The 20,016-nt window shown below is 38.2% G+C and overlaps 1 protein-coding gene across 2 annotated transcripts in view; it reads right to left on the bottom strand.

Annotated features, from left to right (window-relative positions):
* The window catches only part of Trim33 (tripartite motif containing 33), a 90,416-nt gene that overhangs the window by 31,737 nt on the left and 38,663 nt on the right, over positions 1-20,016 (bottom strand). For both annotated transcript variants that reach the window (XM_051165914.1, XM_051165915.1), the window contains exons 5-8: positions 8,993-9,109; positions 4,793-4,907; positions 2,025-2,171; positions 1,349-1,466 (exon numbers count right to left, since the gene is read on the bottom strand). In XM_051165914.1, the coding sequence (XP_051021871.1) occupies positions 1,349-1,466; positions 2,025-2,171; positions 4,793-4,907; positions 8,993-9,109 (497 nt within the window). The remainder of the gene's footprint in view (positions 1-1,348; positions 1,467-2,024; positions 2,172-4,792; positions 4,908-8,992; positions 9,110-20,016) is intronic.

The following is a 20,016-nucleotide window of genomic DNA, read 5'->3' as shown; positions in this document are numbered from 1 at the left end:
TTGTGGGTATGTTCAGCAGGACATGTGGAGGTCAAAGGACAACCTTTGGGTGTCAGTCCTCACCTTTCCAGGTAGTGTGAGGTATGGTGCCTTTGCTGCTGCATAACCCAGGCTAAGCTGGCTGGAGACTGACAAAGACTCAGGGTACTCATGATGGGTTCCTATATTGATCCTCTCTGCTTTGTTTCTTCTTTCTTTCTAAATATATATGGGTGTTTTGACCATGTATGTGTGTGTGCACTAACTACTGCATGCCTGGGTACCTGAGGCTACCAGATACCTAGAACTAGAAAGCTGTGACTTGCCACATGGCTGCTGGGAATCAAACGTGGGTCCTCTCTCCAGCTCCTCATCTGCTTTTGAATTGTCAAAACCCTGCTACCAAATAATTTTCTGTGGGAATTCTGAATGCTTTAAACCATTTATGCCTTTAAACTGGTCACTTTCCTCCCTTTTTATAGAACAGAATAGAGGATAAGTCTTTGCTTTGAGGTAATGTTGGCAGGCCATCCAAAAAAAAAAAAAAAAAATCTGTTACAGCCAACAATATTTTTAAACCGTTTTGAAAATGCAGCACAAAAAGAAAACAAACACACACAAGTCTAGTAAGTCAAACACCAGTGATTTTCTGGTGTTTCATCTAAAGTCAAAATTGAGTATCTTTTTTTTTCCATTTACACAAAGAATGCCTTATTTTAAACAGTATTAATTTGAATCTCAAGGACACAGTTACTCTGAGGGTAGCAATACTAGAGTGGATGGCAGGCTTCAGTGTGAGCTCATCTTACTATGTCACCTGCATTGGCCTTAAACTCCTAGGCTCAAGGGAGCCTACTGCCTCACTCTCCTTAGGAGCTAAAGCTACATGTGTCGCTTGCTTGGCTTTTTGTTGGCATCTACAACTTTTACCCATGGTCTTCAGAGGTCAACAGTGTGGAGCAACAAAAGCAAAGTCAAGTGAAAAGAGCGTTTGTCTAAAGCTCCTTGGATGTGGTTACAGAACACTTCAGCGTATTCAATTTCCTCCTCCATGGCACCCCTTGACATCATTAAACTACTAAACATCTAAATAATTATTCAGAAAACTGGGATTTGGTAAGATTTCTATGATAAAAATCAATACTAATTTTGAAAAAGGCAGGCTAGAAACGGACCACACTGAAAAGCACTCTGCAAGGACTGAGGAGTAAGACAGCATGCTCAGGGTGCTGGAGGACAGGTTCAAGTCCTAGCACCAAGACCAAATAAAGCCTATACCTAAAGAGTTTCCAACATACAACACGTTTCTTATCATTCACATCTTAAAGTTTAAACTCATTATCTAGAATTTGCTTAAGTGGTTGCTCACCTAAATTCACTACATTTTTGGCCCAGAATGTGGGATCGCAATGGAAACGAATTGCTCCATTGGCAGCAGGAACAGGATCACATCGTGCTTTCAAAATATGACGTAACTGAAAAGTAATCTTAAAGGGAAAAAAGTCACATTAGCCTTAAAATTAAATGACAGTTGAAGAAACATACTAGAGACATTTTTTTTAACATCATCAAGCCTTGGATTATCACAGAAGTGTCAATGTCTAAATTAGCAAGCAAGTAAAATACACATATTTTAATTTCTGCCACCTTTGATAATAAACTGCAGTAAGATACTAAGTATCCTCAAAATAATATATAATGGCATGATTTCATTCATGAGATTCCAGGAAAATGACAGAAGTAAGATTAGTCAATGATCAACAAGAACAACAGATAAGAATGTTCCAGCTCTCTGAGTCAGGGCACTGCTATGTAGTTCAGGTTAGCCTCGAACTCACAATTCTCTTGCCTTAATCTGCCAAGTGCTGGCTGCAATTGCAGTTATATGCCACGAAGCTCAGCTTCTTTATCTTTAAATACAGATGGTTAAATTTCCCAAAATACATGTTTACAATTTAAACAGGGTTTTGTATTTACAACATAAGCATTCTACACTTATAAATAATAGGTACATTAAGTAAAAATAAAGCTAGTGTGTGTCTCACCAGACGCTTGCTATAAAGCAGGGCTGTGCTGCTGCCACTTGCAATGGCCCAGTTTGTAAAGTTCATGACGTGTTTCACCTGCCGGGAGAGGCCCGTGATGTCACTCTGCTGCTGCAACAGCTTCATCTGCCTTTCTTTTGTAACATTCTGAAACAGAGCAACAACTTCACTGATTTTTTAAAAATTACATATACAAATACCTCTATTTCCTTCAAAAATTGTACAAGAGAAGCTTGTAATTATTTAATGAATCTAACTAAGAAAAGGGGGACTAACCCTTTCTGCTCTAAGTTAGCTCACTACATTCAGGACATTAGTAGAACTTATGGCTTTTCTTTCATTGAATTAATAACTGTTCAATTAGTGTCTTCCTGTTTTTAGGTTGATCCAATATGAGCCAACCTTGAGAAACCATTTTATAGAATCTTAACTATATTTTTTGGGCCAAAGAAAATACTGAGCTACTAGTGCCACCTACTGGTATGGTTTGAGGATGTTAAATTAAACACCTAAAGCAAAGGGGTGGGGGTGGGGGGTGGGCTATGAATTCCAGAGGCCCAGGTAAACTGGTACACCGAAGTTCACAGAAGAAAAACTAGTTTCAGTAAACTGCTGCAAGGAAGAAGCAAGTGTTTGGAAGAAATCACTGCACTGAAAGGGTGGGCAATGTCCTATATATCATGACACTGAGTGTGCCAAAAATAACCTATCTACTTCTTAACCATTTTCTCCCCAAAATTATTCAACTTCATTCACTAAGCAGTATTCTTTGAAGGAGAACAAGTTCATCTTATAATATAAATCAATGGATGAAAGTATTCAACAGAAGAATTTTGATCTACAGCCTTACTAGAACCATCAATTCCCTAACAAAGCTTAGGAAAATGTCTCTTTAAGTTTAGAAAAATGTTATACAAAAGTAACTATTTTAAAATTATTAACATGTTAATATTTAACATGGAATATTTATCACAAAGTGCTAATATACACTTTAGTCTTAAAATGAAATTTTAATCTAAAGATCTTGAAATGGATTTAAAATTACCACTTTTAGACATATAGGCAAATATATATATGTGTGTAACACATTAAAATGTATCAAAAATAGTTATTACTAACTGCTCTGGATTCATATAGTTATTCTAGAAACAAAATCTATTAGGGTTAAAAGTCACTGGCTACAAGTACAATAGGTGAGAGACACCCAACTTTAATATGCTCAGGGCTTTTAGTCTCACTGCTGTTTTTCAATGTAAGATGTATTTAAAAGACAAGAATTCAGATATTTTGCTTGCAAGATTTCTTTCATTGGCATGAAACTACCTGTCTCGTATCTTTAAAAGGTTCTATGGATGAATAAAATGGAAATTTCTATGGAAATTAAATTCATCAGCTAAAGTTAAAACTTTTCAGTGGCACATAAAAGATAACCTCAATATCATAAACCTACTTAAGAACATAAAATATTCAAATAAATGCTTACCCATTTAAAAGCTCAACTGCTATAAAACTCACATTTGAAATTTTCTAAGAACATATCAACTGTGGGCAGTAAAGATTTGAATTAAAAGTTAATGTGAGGGCTGGAGAGACGGCTCAGAGGTTAAGAGCAATGACTGTTTTTCAAGAGGTCCTGAGTTCAATTCCCAGCAAGCACATGGTGGCTCACAACCATCTATAATGTGATCTGATGCCCTCTTCTGGCCTGCAGGTGTACATGCAGGCAAAGTACTATATGCATAATAATATATAAATCTTTAAAAAAAAAAAGTTCCTTAAAAAGTAAAAAAATTAATGTAGGAGCCAGGTATGGTGGTGCACCCCTTTAATCTCAGTACTCAGAGGCAAGCATATCTGAGTTCCAGGCCGGCCTGGTCTACAGAGGGGTTCTAGAACAGCTACACAGAGGAGTCCTGTCTCAAAAAACCAAAACACAAAAACTTCATTTGGATTTCAAAACTGTACTAGATTTTCAGAAAACATAACTACCTACACATTAATTTCAAAACATGAAACAGAGACCTAATACTATAAAATAAATGTTAAGTTTAAGGTTTATATATTTCAAAATGTGGAATTTTTTTGGTAAATTATACAAATACATAAATGGCTCAATCCCAAAACCAACTGTATTTATATAAAGTTAAACTGGGGCCTCTTGTTAGAGAAAAAGGAAAGACATTAAAAGGGCTTGCTTTGTCTTCGCTTACATCATCCTTTAGTAATAATTCTTTCCTAAGGCAGTAGCACTATTACCTAGTTATATGACTTTAAACAAACAAACATTGTTTTAGGGCTAGGTAGTGGTGACACACACCTTTAATCTCAGCACTTGGGAGGCAGAGGCAGGCTGATTGAGGCCAGCCTAGTCTATAGAGAAAGTTCCAGGATGGACAGGGCTACAAAGAGAAATCCTGTCTTAAAAAAACCAAACCAAACCAAACAGTGCTTTATTGTCAGGCATTGTATGCCTTTAATCCCAGCACTTGGGAGACACAGATAGGTTCTACAGGTCCAAGGATAGCAAGGTGATTTCGAGGCCAGGCAAAAAACAAAACAACAATCAACCAGTATCATAAAATGAACTACAAAGCAACTGAACATGCTTTCTTCCCAAATAGGAAATTAAAAACAAAACAAAACCCTCATTTCTTATTTTACTTTATTTCCATTTTCTTCAACTCATTTAAAAGAGCTTTTTAAAAACACTGAGAACAGTTGAAGAACAAGAGAAGCAGTTTTTGCTTTATTTTGGCTTTGAACCATACCTCTAGCTGCTGTAAGAGAGATTTGCCTTTCTTATTAATTTCATTGATAAGGGTGAAGATGGCCACTTTAATTTCTTGTTCTACTCGTTTGTTAGTCTCATTTACTTCTTTAATCCTGTTAGAGAAATGCATCATTAGGTCATCAAATCAACCTGTGTCTGAATCATCAACTGTTACCAAAATTCATCCAACTAGGCATTACCAAGTAATTAAAATTAAAAACTTGTCAAAGTGGGAGCTGGAGAGATGACTCAGCAGTTAAGAACACTGACAGCTCTTGCAGAGGACCTTGGTTTAATTTCCAGCCCCCACATAGCAGCTCACACCCTCATACAGACATACAAGCAGGCAAAACACCAATGCACATTAATAAAAATTTTCTCAAAAGTGTTCCACTTATGTTTCAGCAGAGCTAGCCACTTAATTAGATCCAAATAAAGAATGAATTCAATATTTAGTAATTTAAATTAAGCTCATGAAGGCCAGTTTATTAATTTGTAGAACAATCTCAAATTCCTACAGTATGAATGTTATACACAAATATCTAACACTACTGTCAATCAAACTTGCTACATTTATTCTGTTTAATTCACTTTTTATTCTATTTAAGATGCTTTCTGCAAACAAAATACAATAAGAATATCAAAATCAATAGTTACAACCTTCAAAAGAACAGGAATTCAACTTAAAAGTATCTATTTTCACTTCAAACTTTACCACTTCAAATGTGTGTTCTAACTAAGCTTGTTTCATAATTTCCTCTCAAACTGGCTTTAAAAAACATATTATATCACTGGGTTTGGGGGAGCACACCTGTTAGCAGTGACCCAGGGCTTCTTTTATTGCTAAGAATGTGTTCTATCCCCAGAGATTCTGAAACACTCAATCCATTTTTAAAAACAGCCACTACGTATTTTAGAGATAAATATGCCCCAACCTTTTAAAAGTTACGTTTATAGAAGTTCTGGTTATGACTATAAAGTGATGTTGTTTTCGTCATTTATTAAATGAAAAGCAGGTCTTCTCATTAATATCTCATTAATAATTAATGTCAAGCATAACCATAAAATGTAGTCATCTTTTATATATTCTACTTTTGTATAAATTGTCTTTCATTAGCCAAATACATAAACAAGCAATTTTAATATACTTGGCAACATAGCACAAATTTTCCTCCTTTGCTTCTATGCCACTGCGTATTTAGTTATTTGCAAATTTTACTGAATTTTGTCCTTATTACAGTAAATGGAAGACAATAAAAATTACTAATCATTGGTAATAAGATATACAGACCTCCAACATAAAGCAACTAAACCAAAAAACATAAGTCATACAGCATACTTGAAAGCAGAGTAGCCTCAGACAGACTTATTGTATATACTTACATACACAAAGACTACTGGGGGGGCGGGGGGAGGCGGTTGGTGCAACTGAAAGATGGTGCAGAGTTTAAGAGTGTTTCCATAGAGGTCTCAGGTTCAGTTCCTAAAACTCACAACTGTTCGTGAGTTTAAGGGGATCCAACTCCTCCTTCTGGCTATTTTAAGCACCAAGCATACAAAGTGCACACATATACCTATAAGCAAAACACTTACATATATAAATTTTAAAAATAAAAAATGTGGGTTGGAAGGACCGCTCTGTGGTTACGAGCAGAGGGCCTGGGTTCATTCCCAGCACCCGCATCAGGAGGCTCACCATCTCTAACTCCAGGCCCTTCTTCTGGCCTCTGTTGGTACACATTGGTGCATGAACAGATAAGCAAGCAAACACATACAGAGACAGGTTAAAAAGTAAATAAAAAGTATTATTTCTTAAAATTGAAAAGATAGTAAATAAAAACTTTAAATAATAGGGAGGAGAGTCATGGAGAAACGTGTGATTAAGAGAACTTGCTAGAGATTTAAGACTGAAGTTCGAGGCCAGCCTGGTCTCTAGAGTGAGTCCAGGACTAGAAGGCTACAGAGAGAAACCCTGTCTTGAAAAAGGAAAAGGAAAAAAAAAAAAAGAAACAAACAAACAAACAAACAAAAAGACTGAATTCAGATCCTAACACCAACACAATAAGCCAGACTGATTGTGGATTCTGGGTACCAATCCTAGTTAGTAAGTACTCAACTGCTGAGCCATCTCTCCAATCTTGTCTTTTATTTTCTTTTGATCTCTCTCAAGATAAAAATATTCCATCATACATAAACCACTATTTTCATTCATTCAAATAGTTAATGCCTTTCTACATTTTTATGTGTCATGTTAACCATTATAAACTAATACATTTTACTATTCAAAACAACGCTTCACAATGTCATTGAGTCTATACAGTAACTACCATCTAACACACTCTTCCCAGGTTTAAAGTGTGCCAGTTACAAGTAGATGTTTTTTTCAGTGTCAAGAGTCATAACTTTGTAAAATAGGCCCTCTTTAGAACTTGTTACCACTTTTCCTATAAACAATCTAGTTTGTTTATAAATGTACCTAAATAAAATAATGAGGGCTGGAAAGCTGGCTCAGTGGTAAGAGCACTTGTTTGTGCAAAGAACCCAGGTTCGAATCCCAGCATATGCATGGAGGCTCAGCACTTCCTTAGGTACCAGGCATGTGTATGGTGAACAGACATATATGCAGGCAAAACACTCATATACACAAAATAAAATAAAAGTTATAAAAACAGAATAGAATAATAATAATAATAATAATAATAATAATAATAGCAGCAGCTGGGCATAATAGCACATGCCTTTAATCCCAGCACTTGATAGGCAGAGATAGGCAGATCTCTGTAAAATCTAGGCCAGCCGGGTCTACAAAGCAAGTCCAGGACAACCAAACCATGAGAAACCAGAGAAACCATGTCTCAGGGGAAAAAAACTAAAACAAAACAAACAAAAGAAAACAGAAGAAGAAGAGGAGGAGGAGGAGGAAGAGGAGGAGGAAGAAAGGGGAGGGAGGGAAGGAAAGAAGGAAGAAAGAAAGAAAGAAAGAAAGAAAGAAAGAAAGAAAGAAAAGAAAAGAAAGAAAGACAGGCTGGAGAGATGGCTCACAGGTTAAGAGCACTGACTGCTCTTCCAAAGGTCCTGAGTTCAGTTCCCAGCAACCACATGGTGGCTCACAACCATCTATAATGAGATCTGGTGCCCTCTTCTGGCCTGCAGATGTACATGCAGGCAGAGCACCGTATAAATAATAATAAATACATCTTTAAAAAACGAAAAAGAAATAATAATAATAACGAGGAGGAGGAAGAAGATGATGGTCATGGCAATGATAAAAATAACAGCAGTTTGAGTGCTTAGGACACCAAATCTGTAGTATATATTCATCGTATAATGCTGCTGGGTTTTTTGTTGTTGCTGTTTCAAGTATGTGTGCTACATACATGCCCTGCTCTGTTACCTTCCCCTCATTTCCATGACAGTCTCTCTCGCAGCCACCGCAGTCATACTCCTGCTCTCCCTTCAGCCCCACTAAGCCTTCCATGTAGTACAGGTTATCAGGCCCTCATCCTAACGCACCAAAACTTCTTACTCACTACGCCTTTGCCAGCTGTCAGCCTCTCTCCTCTATGCTGTATCTTCTACACAATCAATCTCTGCTTTTAAACCTTACAACTCAATTCTTTCCACATTAACTCATTTTCCAAGTTCAAAGCTTAAATACATTGAAATTTTATTAATTATAAAAAGTAAAAAATGTCCAGGTGTGGTGGTACATGCCTCAAGTCCCAGCACTCAGCAGGCAGAGGCAGGCAAATCTCTTTTGAGCTCGAGGTCAGCCTGGTCTACAGAGTGAGTTCTAGGACAGCCAAAGGTCAAAGACATTTCCTAAAAAATTTTTCATGTTTTTGGTAAACTTGCTTAGTTAACAAATATGTCAACCTTAAGTTTTATCATTTCGTCTATTAAAAATTATATCCTCTCTATATATGTTTGATATAGTAGGAAAATAACCTTAATCTGGATGCATTCTTCCTTAACAATCTTTAAAGCAAAATATTGTTTGGGGGTTTTTTTTGTTTGTTTGTTTTTGGAGACAGGGTTCCTCTGTGTAGTCTTGGCTGTCCTAGAATCAATTTGTAGACCAGGCTGGCCTCGAACTCACAGCGATCCGCCTGCCTCTGCCTCCCGAGTGCTGGGATTAAAGGCGTGCGCCACCACGCCCGGCCATCAAAATATTGTTTTTTTAATGCAATAGGCTTACCTATTCTGCACTTGTGTAGCTGCAAAATGAACATAATTCTTCTTTTCAAGAAGCTTAGCCAACAGATTTTCAATTGCACCTTTCTGATTTTGAAAAGCTTCTTCCAAAAACTGGTACCTTAAAACAAAACAAAACAAAAACTATATTCAAAACAGAAACTTTATAATTAAGATTCAAGAAATTAAATGAGCCATTCTTGAAATAACTCTTATCTATTGCTCACTTGTATATTACTATAACAGCAAACCAAGGTCATCTGCCTGGAAAAGCCATTATGAAAGAAAAATTTCCTCAGAAAAATGTGAATACTCTGACTTACATAAAAAATTTAACGGATGGTCCTATTTTTTAATCTAACCATCAGAATATGGTCTATACAACTTAAATCATAAAACACAACATACTGTACAGAATATTATCAAGGTCACTAATGTTCCAAAAATCACTGCTAACAATCTATAAAGTGTCATCCATTCAGTGACTGAGCTCTGTAACTCAAACCCACATGGTAGGCAAGTGCTCTAAAACTGATATATGCCCACAAACCTAGATAAGCATTTTTAAGTAGAACTGTCTCATAATACACATGCAATTTTGCATTAGATTTTTATTATCTACTGTTTTATGAGGCTTTCTAAAAGATTTCTACCAAATAATCAACATATTTTACTCTAACGATGGCAATATGATTGATACATGCTCAAACATTCTAATTATAACACTAGAAATTGGGCTGGAGAGATGGCTCAGAGGTTAAGAGCACTGCCTGCTCTTCCAAAGGTCCTGAGTTCAAGTCCCAGCAACCACATGGTGGCTCACAACCATCTATAATGTGATCTGGTGCCCTCTTCTGGTATGCAGGTGTACATAAAGGTGAAACACTGTACAATTAAATAAATAAATCCTTTAAAAAAAAAAAAAAAAAAAAATAACACTAGAAATTTAGATTTCAATGTTAAAAGTCCAGAGCCCTTGGCTACCAGGATGCCAGAATAATAGTTTTATTTCATGTTTATAAATTATTCATTTAATCAACAAATTAATTTTGAGTTTCTTCTACATGCTTTCATCTCTTTGTTGTTATTCAGTGTACTTCCTATGCAAGTAAAAAGACACCTGTGGCTTATAGTATAGTAATAAATAGGCACAAATATGCATTGATAGCACACTATGAGATATAATCTGTACCAAAAACTAGTGCCTAAAAATGGCTTCGAGATCTAAGAAGCTTCACAAAGAAATCCTAACAGTTATCATTTTCAACACAGTCAAAGAATATTCAAATGTCAAAATCAGAATAAAAAAACCCTAAATTAAAATAAATTAAGTATCAAAGGCCAGGTATAGCATGCCATTTCTTTGTTTTGTTCTCTTAAGTAATGAGAGCCCTTGAAAATTCTAAGCAAAATATGAAAAATCAGAACACTCTAGGGCGATCATCCAATAGAAATACAAGACTAAGAATATCACCAAACCTAAGGAGACAGTTCAAATGAACAGTTCAAACTCTTAAAACAGAAGCACAGGTGGGAGATCAGGGTAAGTTTACTGGTTGGTATAGCCAAACAAGCTACCTGATTTTTGTGAGAGGTCAGCTGTTTTAATGATTTGGGAGAATAAAATATGGTACATACAATAGTGGCCTGAAAGTTATGGGGTAACCAGTTACTTTGGAGGTTGGATTTAAGGCCTATTTCACAGGACAGAATTTGAGCCCCATGCTGTAAATCTGGTCCATGGTTCAAGAGGTCCTAGGTAAGAACCCTACTACTGTTCTTTTTCCTTAAAAAGTTGTCAAACCACTTTCTCTAAATATTTATACTCGCCTCTCCTTAACCTTGACCAGAGAAGCTTCTCTCTCAACTACCCAGCAGTTAAATGCAGAGTCTTATAACTAATCAGTGATAAGAGTAAGTCTCTACTTAGTGGTCAGCCTTAAATAGGACACCTATTTCAACGCCATCACAACATAACGTAACACATCACACCACACCAAACCACCCCCACCTCTACTGAGAGAATATCACAGAAGGGCTTATGAATGTAAGAGACAACAGAGGATAGGAAGGAGAACAGTGAAATGTCTTGGGGACAGATATGACATGACCATTGCAGTCATGAACTCACTGTAGCAGCTATGATCACCTACATAAGATCAAGTCAACAAGATCAGTCAGTATTCCACAACAGGCAGTACTTGACTGAGGAGGTAATAAGAAAAGAAAGGTCAGGTGTGGTGGTGCATACCTTTAATCCCAGCACACAGGAAGCAGAGGCAGGCAGATCTCTGAGTTCAAAATTAACCTCGTCTACAAAGTGAGTTCCTGGACAGCCAAGGCTACACAGAGAAATCCGCCCCCCCCCCAAATAAGAAAGAAAGAAAAGAGGAAGAGAAAAGAAAGGGAGGAAAGGAGGGAGGGAGGAAGGAAGAAAGAAAAGAAGTCACTAAAGGGAATATTAGGGGAATTGAGGGTGTGGGAATATGAGAGGGAAACATAAGGGATTCTTCGGAGAGGAGTGAAAATTGAGGTACATATGATCAAGATGCATTGTTTACATGTATCAAATAGTCAAAAAATTAAATGCAAAATATTCTATTGGGGGAAGGACAAAGAAAAAGGGTGTTTAATGCCTAACCAAAGCAGAGCCATGCTTTCTTCCCCTAAAATCCTTGGGAGGCTAATGAAGCATTCCCATCCAACCTCTGCAAGTTTGAGTTCCATACCAGCATGGGATAGAGTGAGACCCTGTGTAAGGGGGCTGAAGAGATGGCTTGCAGTTAAGAACCCTGGCTGTTCTTCCAGAGGCCCCGATTCAATTCCCAGCACCCACATGGCAATCTGTAACTCCAGTTCTAGGGGATCGGACACACTCAATAGACATGTACGCAAGCAAAACACAAATGCACATAAAATAAAAAACTTAAGAACCTATACATTTAACTAGACAGCATAAAATGCATTTTATTTAGTGTAGATGGGACGCTGTAATATGTACACAGTCTCGGCTACCCAGGAGGCTAAGACAGACTAGGAAACAGTGAGGTCTTTAGAAAATTCTTTTATCTTCTGTGTATGACTGTTTCACTGGTAGGTATGTATATAAATCATATCCATGCCTGGTAAAGGCAGCGGTCAAAAGAGAACATCAGATCCCCTAGAACTGAAGTGAACAACCATGCTGGCCCTGGGAAACTAACCTAGGTCCCCTGTGCTTCTAACAGCTGAGCCATCTCTCCAGTCTGAGATCCTGTCTTTAAAAGAACAAAAGAAAAATCTGGCAGGCATTGTAGTACATGTCTTCCCCAGCACTGAGGAGGTAGGAGCAGGACTATGAGTTCAAGGACAAGGTGAAACTCTCCAAAAAAAAAAAAAAAAAAAAAAAAAACCAGTAGGTAAATAAATACTAAGGAGCCATGGATAGTTAACAGTTTCTAGGAAAGGTAGAATCAGGTTTCTTTAGGGTGTGGCTCCTTGTAGGTATTAAGCTCCAGTAGAAACCCCAATGGCAAGTACATGGACAGAACAAGCTGGAGAAAGTGGACTATTACAAGTAAATAAACAAACAGAAAGATAAAAATCTTTTAATATATCCTCATTTGGGCAGAAGACAAAAACAAGTGTCTTCACTGAACAACATTGATTTATTCCTTATGTTTTTAACGTGCATTTCTTTCTGCAAAATTTTAAGTATATGCTGAGGAATGAATAAACTTTCCAGGAAGCCAAAGTTAGAAGGAAGGAAAGAGATCCACTGAAACACAAAACTCAAAGCACATCATTTTGAAACTATTTGACATTTTCAGGATGAAGCACAGAGTAGGAAAATACCAGATAAAATGTCTTGTATGCTTTGCTGGTGTTAGATTTAGAAGTAATGATAAATTATCAAGGTACTGATGGTCAAGTAAAAACCAAACAAGAAAAAAAAAAACAAACAAACAACAACAACAACAACAACAACAAAAACAAACAAAAGAAGGAAAACCAGGTTCTTGCTATGTATGCAGCCCAAAATGGCCTCGTTCATTATCTTCCTGATCCAGCATTGCGAATGTTGTTGGGATTAAAGGTGAGCTCCACCGTATCAGTTACCTGAATCAATTTCAACTGCATGGTTGGAAATGCATAATAGTATGAGCACAGTTGCAACTAGATGGCTTACAGACTAAACAATAAAGTGTGCACATGTATGAGATATGTATGTGTCACTAAATGCGCACACTGCACATGAAGAACCTGGTGTTCTCTCTACCCTTCTCTGCTTTATTCCCGTGACAGCCTCTTGATGAGCCTCAGGTCCCCCATTTGGGTTAAGCTGACTTGACCTGCAAACTTTGGTCATCAAGGCACAAGTGAGTGTTTATATGAGTGTTGGATCTGAACTCAGGTTCTGCACGGTTTGCATAGCAAACACTCTTAGTGGGCTATATCAAGCCAACCCAATTTTTAACTAATTAAAACTGCAACAACAGAAGTGGGAAGAAAGAAGAATCAATAGACAGATTATTAATTTTTATTAATATTGAAAAGTAATTTCAGATTTGAATCTTCATTAAGTGATTCTATTTTTTAAGTAAACATTTCTTATACACATTTAGACAGTGTATATGTAACACACATGTTCGCATACCATCACAGGGCATATGTGGAGGTCAGAGGCTACTTGTAGAAGTTTGTTCTCTTTCCATCATGTGGGCTCCAAGGACTGAACTCAGGTCCTTAGCTAGCAGCAAGAGCCTTTTTTGCTAAGCCATCTATCTCACGGGCCCTTTAGTTACTATTAACATGGACTTTAGTCTTAAAAAAATATTTTCAGCATATCAAAATGTCCTAAGAAAAAATTGTATATGCTCAGGACTTAGTTTAGAATGGTTTAATAACTTCCTGTGCTTTTACCTAGTGTAATACACAATAATAATAAATAACCATTTAGTTTAATCAGAATCATCAGTAGTCTTTTTGTCCTTGAAAAATAGATTTTATTTTTGCAACTTGCTACACAATATTTGAAAATATGGTGCTCATGGGTAAATAATTAGTGAACAATTGATGAATATCCCTTTATTCCTAGTGCTCCAGTGGTGGAGCTAGGTGGATCTTTGTGAATTCAAGGCCAGCCTGGTCTAGGCAGTAAGTTCCAGGACAGCCAGGGATAAATAGTGAGACTCTGTACTCTCAAGGAAGAGGGAGGGAGAGATGGATGCAGGGATGCAGACAGGGAGGCAGGAAGCAAGAAGATTATTTTTCTTAAGACTGAGAATCGGGCCAGGTGGTGGTGGTGGTGCACACCTTTAATCTCAGCACTGAGGAGGCAGAGACAAATGGATCTCTAAGTTTGGGGCCAGCCTCGTCGACAGAGTTCCAGGTCAGCCAGAGCTGTTACACAGAGAAGCCCTGTGGCTACGAGCACTGACTGTTCTTCCAGATGACCCAGGCTGAATTCAAAGCACCCATATGGCAGCTCACTGTCTGTTAACTCCAGTTCCTAGAGATCCACCAGTCATCTCTTCTGGCCTCCTCTATCACACAGTGATGTACAGTCATAGACACAGGCAAAACATCTGCACATATAATACATTGAAAAAGACTGAGAATTACTTAATTGTAACTTCAGTCTTTTGACTGCACATTATGATCCTGAACTAAGATCTAAACTCTACTATTCAGCTTGCCAAATGAGTACAATATATTATTTTTATATAATAATTGCTATATTTTGATGACTAAACTCACCTCAATTTGCATCCAAGATGAATATAAAGGGAGACCTTTGTATCAATGCCTCATTTTTCTTCAGCTATTCCATTGTTAAATACATAATTCTGTTATTTTTTGTTTTGGTGGTGGTGATGGTTTGGTTTTTGTAGGGTTTTTGGGGGAGGGTAGGGACATTGTTTTTGAGACAGGGACTCACCTTGTAACTCAGTGATCTGTCTGCCGCTAACTCTTGAGCAGGGATTAAAGGTGTGCACCACCACACCTAGCTTACATATTTTAAACATACACTCAAAACTCAATTTTCAATGATCCTACCATCAACTTTTATCTACGTTGGCCAATTTTATCTGTTCCCTTAGATTACTGCATCTAAGTATTCATCTATAGACCATAACAACTATTCTGTCTTGAGGATTTACTAGCTTTTCAGGGACTGTGTTCTCTCTCATTGAACTTCTTTCTTAGTGCTCAGCTTCCATATTTTAGACAAAGCATTTTATCATATTAATGTGACTTTAGATATCATTATTATGGCTCATAGCCAACAGCTAGATGACTCTATGTCCTAGTTCTTTTCAGTAAAATATAAAATGATCATACTTACCTTCATCAGAATGTTCTAAAAATTACATTGGCCAAAATACAAAAAAGACTTAAAGCAATAGGATTTATAGCTTGTCATTATTCTCTGTAATTATTTTATTTTTAAAAATATGTATAGGTGTTTTGCTTACCCAAATGTCTATGAACCACTGTTCCTGGAGATCTAAAGATACACCCCACCCCATCCCCCAGAACTGGAGGTACAGCTGGTTGTGAACCACGATGTATGTGCCACCAACTGAACCTAGTACCTCTGGGAAAGTAGTCAGTAATCTTAACTTCTGAGCCATCTCTCCAGCCACTGTAATTTTTTATTTTGTGTGTGTTCATGTTCATGTGTTTGAGACAAGAGGTCAACACTGAGTGTTATGCTTCAGGAGCTCCCTCTCACTGGGACCCAGGACTCACTGACTAGGATATGGCAGCTGGTCAGCAAGCCTGAGGGACCCAACTGCTTCCCCATACCCAGCAGGGGATTTTAAGTGTGCAATACCACACCTGGCTCTTTATATGGATGCTAGAGATGGAACTCAAGTCCTCATGCTTGCATGACAAGCACTTTACCACCCGAAGCATCTCCACAGTAACCTGAAATGATTTAGTATTACAATTTAACATCTCAAATCGTCAACAGCAAGAAGACTTGCACACAAGGACCTTATGAGAGAGGTTTCCGACACTGTGGCATGAGTTAGGTTCTTCACTTGGGTCTCACAGTGAGACAGGTGAAGTGAACTGAGTTTTATCTTGGAAACTGGCTGCATTTGCAACATAGCGGATGAACTAATGGAAAATAGACCAAGCCCTCAAGAGCCTTTTCTGTATTGACAAGGACTGTGATTAGAACTATAACAACAAAGGTATTGGGAACTACAATGAGGTCTCTTGGGCAGAATCCCATAGAAACGGTTAAGGGACACAATTAATGAAGTAGATGGTGACATTTACAACAAAGATAACTTTCTTATGGACTAGACAATGATGGCAAACAAAAATGAAACATACAGAGAAGTAAAACAATCATAGACTCAAAGGTTGGAGAGATGGCCAGAGGTTAAAAGCACCTGCTGCTCTTGCCATAAGATTCTTAATCAGTCTGGACTAGGATCAATACTATTTACTGTTGTTACTGTTGTTTGTTTTTAACAACGTAGGTCTGGGTATCTTTTCTAAAATCACTATACGTAATTCTAATACATATCTAGGACTATAAATATCAGCCGTATCTATGCAAAAATTTCTTTCAAAGTCAACTAAATACCAAGAAAAACTATTTATGTAGAAAGATCTTGTAGAGAAGTTTCACTTACAAAGTTCTACTCAAGTGACCTTTATACTACATTATACTTTAATTAATATATATATATATATAATGTACACACACACAATATTTTAAGTAGCTAAATAAATTCTAAATAACACAAAATTGCAATAGGGTGTGAAAAAACGTTAAGGTTAAACAAAGATAATTCCTTTTTAAAGCATGATGGAATAGCCAATATTATACTCGTCCGGTCACTAAAAACTATAAAACAAGACAAAAATAAGAGGCAATAATTATATTCAGGAATTGTCCATAGGCCCTTCCCCCAAAAAATGTCTAACGACAATCTAATTTTCCCTGGGAGTTCTCTGGGGATCAGTCCCAGGCTGTGCGCATGCTAAGCAGGATCAGTCCCAGGCTGTGCGCATGCTAAGCAGGATCAGTCCCAGGCTGTGCGCATGCTAAGCAGGATCCATCCCAGGCTCTGCGCATGCTAAGCAGGATCCGTCCCAGGCTCTGCGCATGCTAAGCAGGATCAGTCCCAGGCTCTGCGTATGCTAAGCAGGCACTCCTACTACTTAGCCAACCCCCTTCCTCTATACTCAATAGTATAAAAATGATCCAGAGATCAACTAGAACACAGGCGGAAATCTCAGCACTCCTGAGTAGCTGGAGAGAAGCTACATTTGATTTAATAAAACAAAACAAAAACAACAACAATTGGGACTTTAGGTGAGAGAAGCATGGGGAGGGAGAATGGGGAAATAGAAGGATCCAGAGGGTCCTAGAAACCTACAAAAAGAACATTATGACGGGCAGATCTGGGCCCAGGGGTCCTGCTCAAACTATGGCACCAGCCAAGGACAATACATGCAGTAAACTTCGAACCCCTACCCAGATCTACCCAATGGACAGGACATTCTCCACCGTTGAGTGGAGAGTGGGGACTGACTTTCACACGAACTCTGGTGCCCCATATTTGACCACGTCCCCTTGATGGGGAGGCCTGGTGGCACTCAGAGGAAGGACAGCAGGCTACCAAGAAGAGACTTGATACCCTATGAGCATATACAGGGGGAGGAAGTCCCCCTCAGTCACAGTCATAGGGGAGGGGAGTAAGGGGAAAATGGGAGGGAGGGAGGAATGGGAGAATACAAGGGAGGGGATAACAACTGAGATGTAGTATGAATAAATTAATAAGTTAATAAATATTTTTAAAAAACAATGAAACACACACACACACACACACACATCAATTTACAGATAAAAGCTAAGTGAATCTCACACAAAATGAACTGAAATACATACCATAAAAAAAGACGTCAAAAGCTGGGTGCGATGGCGTATACCTGTAATCCTGGCACTCAGGAAAGTAGAGGCAGGATGATCTCTGTAAGTTTTGAGGCCAGCCTGGTCTACAAAGCGAGTCCCGGACAGCCAAGGCCACACAAAGGAAACCCTCAGAGGGATGGTGTGTGTGTGTGTTTGTGTGTGTGTGTGTGTGTGTGTGTGCGCGCGCGCGCGTGGCTGTCAAAAGAAATATCGAAGAGAAAGGGGGAAAGTTGGGAAGAAAAACAAAACAAAACAAGAAAGGCCATGTGATCTCAATGCAAAGTACTGACATATTGTAAGTGCTGAAAGGAAAAAAATGTCAATTCAGAACCTTAAAATACACTTCTCTAAATTAAGGATTTTTATATAAACAGAAGCTAAAAAGAGTCATTGCCAGTAGATTCTTAAGAAATGCTGTAAGGGCCTTTAATCCCAGCACTTGGGAGACAGAGGTAGATAGTCTCAGGGAGTTCAAGGCCAGCCTCGTCTACAAAGTGAGTCCTGGATAGTCACAGAAACCCTGTCACAAAAAAACAAAAAGATAAACAAAAAAACACACGAAAAAGAAATGCTGTCAGAGGGCCAGTGAGACGGCTAAGCAATCAGAGGTGCTTGCTGCAGTAGCCTGATGTGCAGAGCTCAATGCACAGAGCTCATGTAAGGGCGAGCCATCCACCCACCTGTGATTTTGAAACAGGGTTTCTTCCTGGCCTGAAACTCAGAGACGAGGCTAAAGTGGCTGATCAGCCTGCACAGATCCGCCTGCTGCCTCCTCTTCCCCGCCTCTGAGGCTCAAGCATGTGCCACCTGCTTGGTGTTGTTACTGTGACACTAAGGTGCTCATGCTTGCACAGGTAAGACTTACTGAACTAGCTATCTCCCCAGACCACAAGACAGCTTTCTTTTCAGCGCTTTTCACTAGGTAAAGGAAGGCACTTGCTTCACAAGTGAGACATGAGTTCATTTACCCACATCTCATGTAAAGTAGAAGAGAACTGCTTCCACAACACTGTCCACTGTGGCACACACATTTACAGATTTTTTAAAATTAAGTAATTGTACGTAAGGCAATAATATGCAATAAGGCAAGTGGTTTAATTCTGTAAAGGTACTAAATGTGTAAAGTGAGAAATACTAAAAATACTTAAATAGACATTAAGTCAGTAGAGTTACATATTATACCTAAAGCCATCAAGACAAAAGAATAAAGAAATACAGCTCTAAGGGCCAAAAGTAAACATAAAAGTAATGAAAAATGATTTATAACCCTAACAAGAAAAAAATAACTCAAGAACAAAACAAAAAGAGGGAAATAAAAAACAAATACCAAGGCTAGAGATGTGCCATTCAATGCTAGAATACACGTTTAGCGTGTGTAAGGCCCTAGTTTCAATAATTAGTATCACAAAAGATAAACCGCATGCTCAGACATGTAACAGAAGGAAATATTCCAATTACAAGAAAGGGACCGGGGAGGCGGCTCCATCGGCGAAGCACTTGCTGTGCGAGCCCGAGGACCTGAGTTCAGCTGCCCACTCCCCTCAGCCCAGGCGGTGGAGAGACAGCAAGATGCCTGGGGCTTGCTGGCCAGCTAGTCTACCTCTCTGTGAGCTTGAAGTGCAGTAGAGGACTGTCTCAAAACAGAAGGCAGAACGTGATCAAGGAAGACAGCTGACACTGACCTCTGGCCTACACAAACACATGCACTCACACACATGCATGCATATGCATACACATACAAGACAGAGAGATGGGGTTTAAAAGATAAAGCAAGAGTCTCTCAATTATTTATGCAACTTAAAATGTTTCTATACAAATAGTGTAGTGTGCTACATAATACTGTTTTGGTCAAGAACAGACAGTATTTTCATCAATCTATTATGTATCTGCTTAAAGCTCAAGTCTTTATAAAAACATTTAAGTTTTAAGATTTTTAAAGTCCTGTTCTAAAATGTAGTGCAGCCCAAGTACACAGGGCTTGTGAACACTATAATATTTTGAGGTCCTGGTTCTTTAAATTGGCCCATTTCTTATGAACTCATGCAGAGCAGCTTTCAGGCCTGCAACTTCTATTTGTGGTGTCTTACAGAGTATAAGATTTTAAT

Source organism: Acomys russatus, chromosome 23 (assembly GCF_903995435.1).
Source record: "Acomys russatus chromosome 23, mAcoRus1.1, whole genome shotgun sequence".
NCBI lineage: Eukaryota > Metazoa > Chordata > Mammalia > Rodentia > Muridae > Acomys > Acomys russatus.
This window is presented reverse-complemented; position numbering and strand designations above follow the sequence as displayed.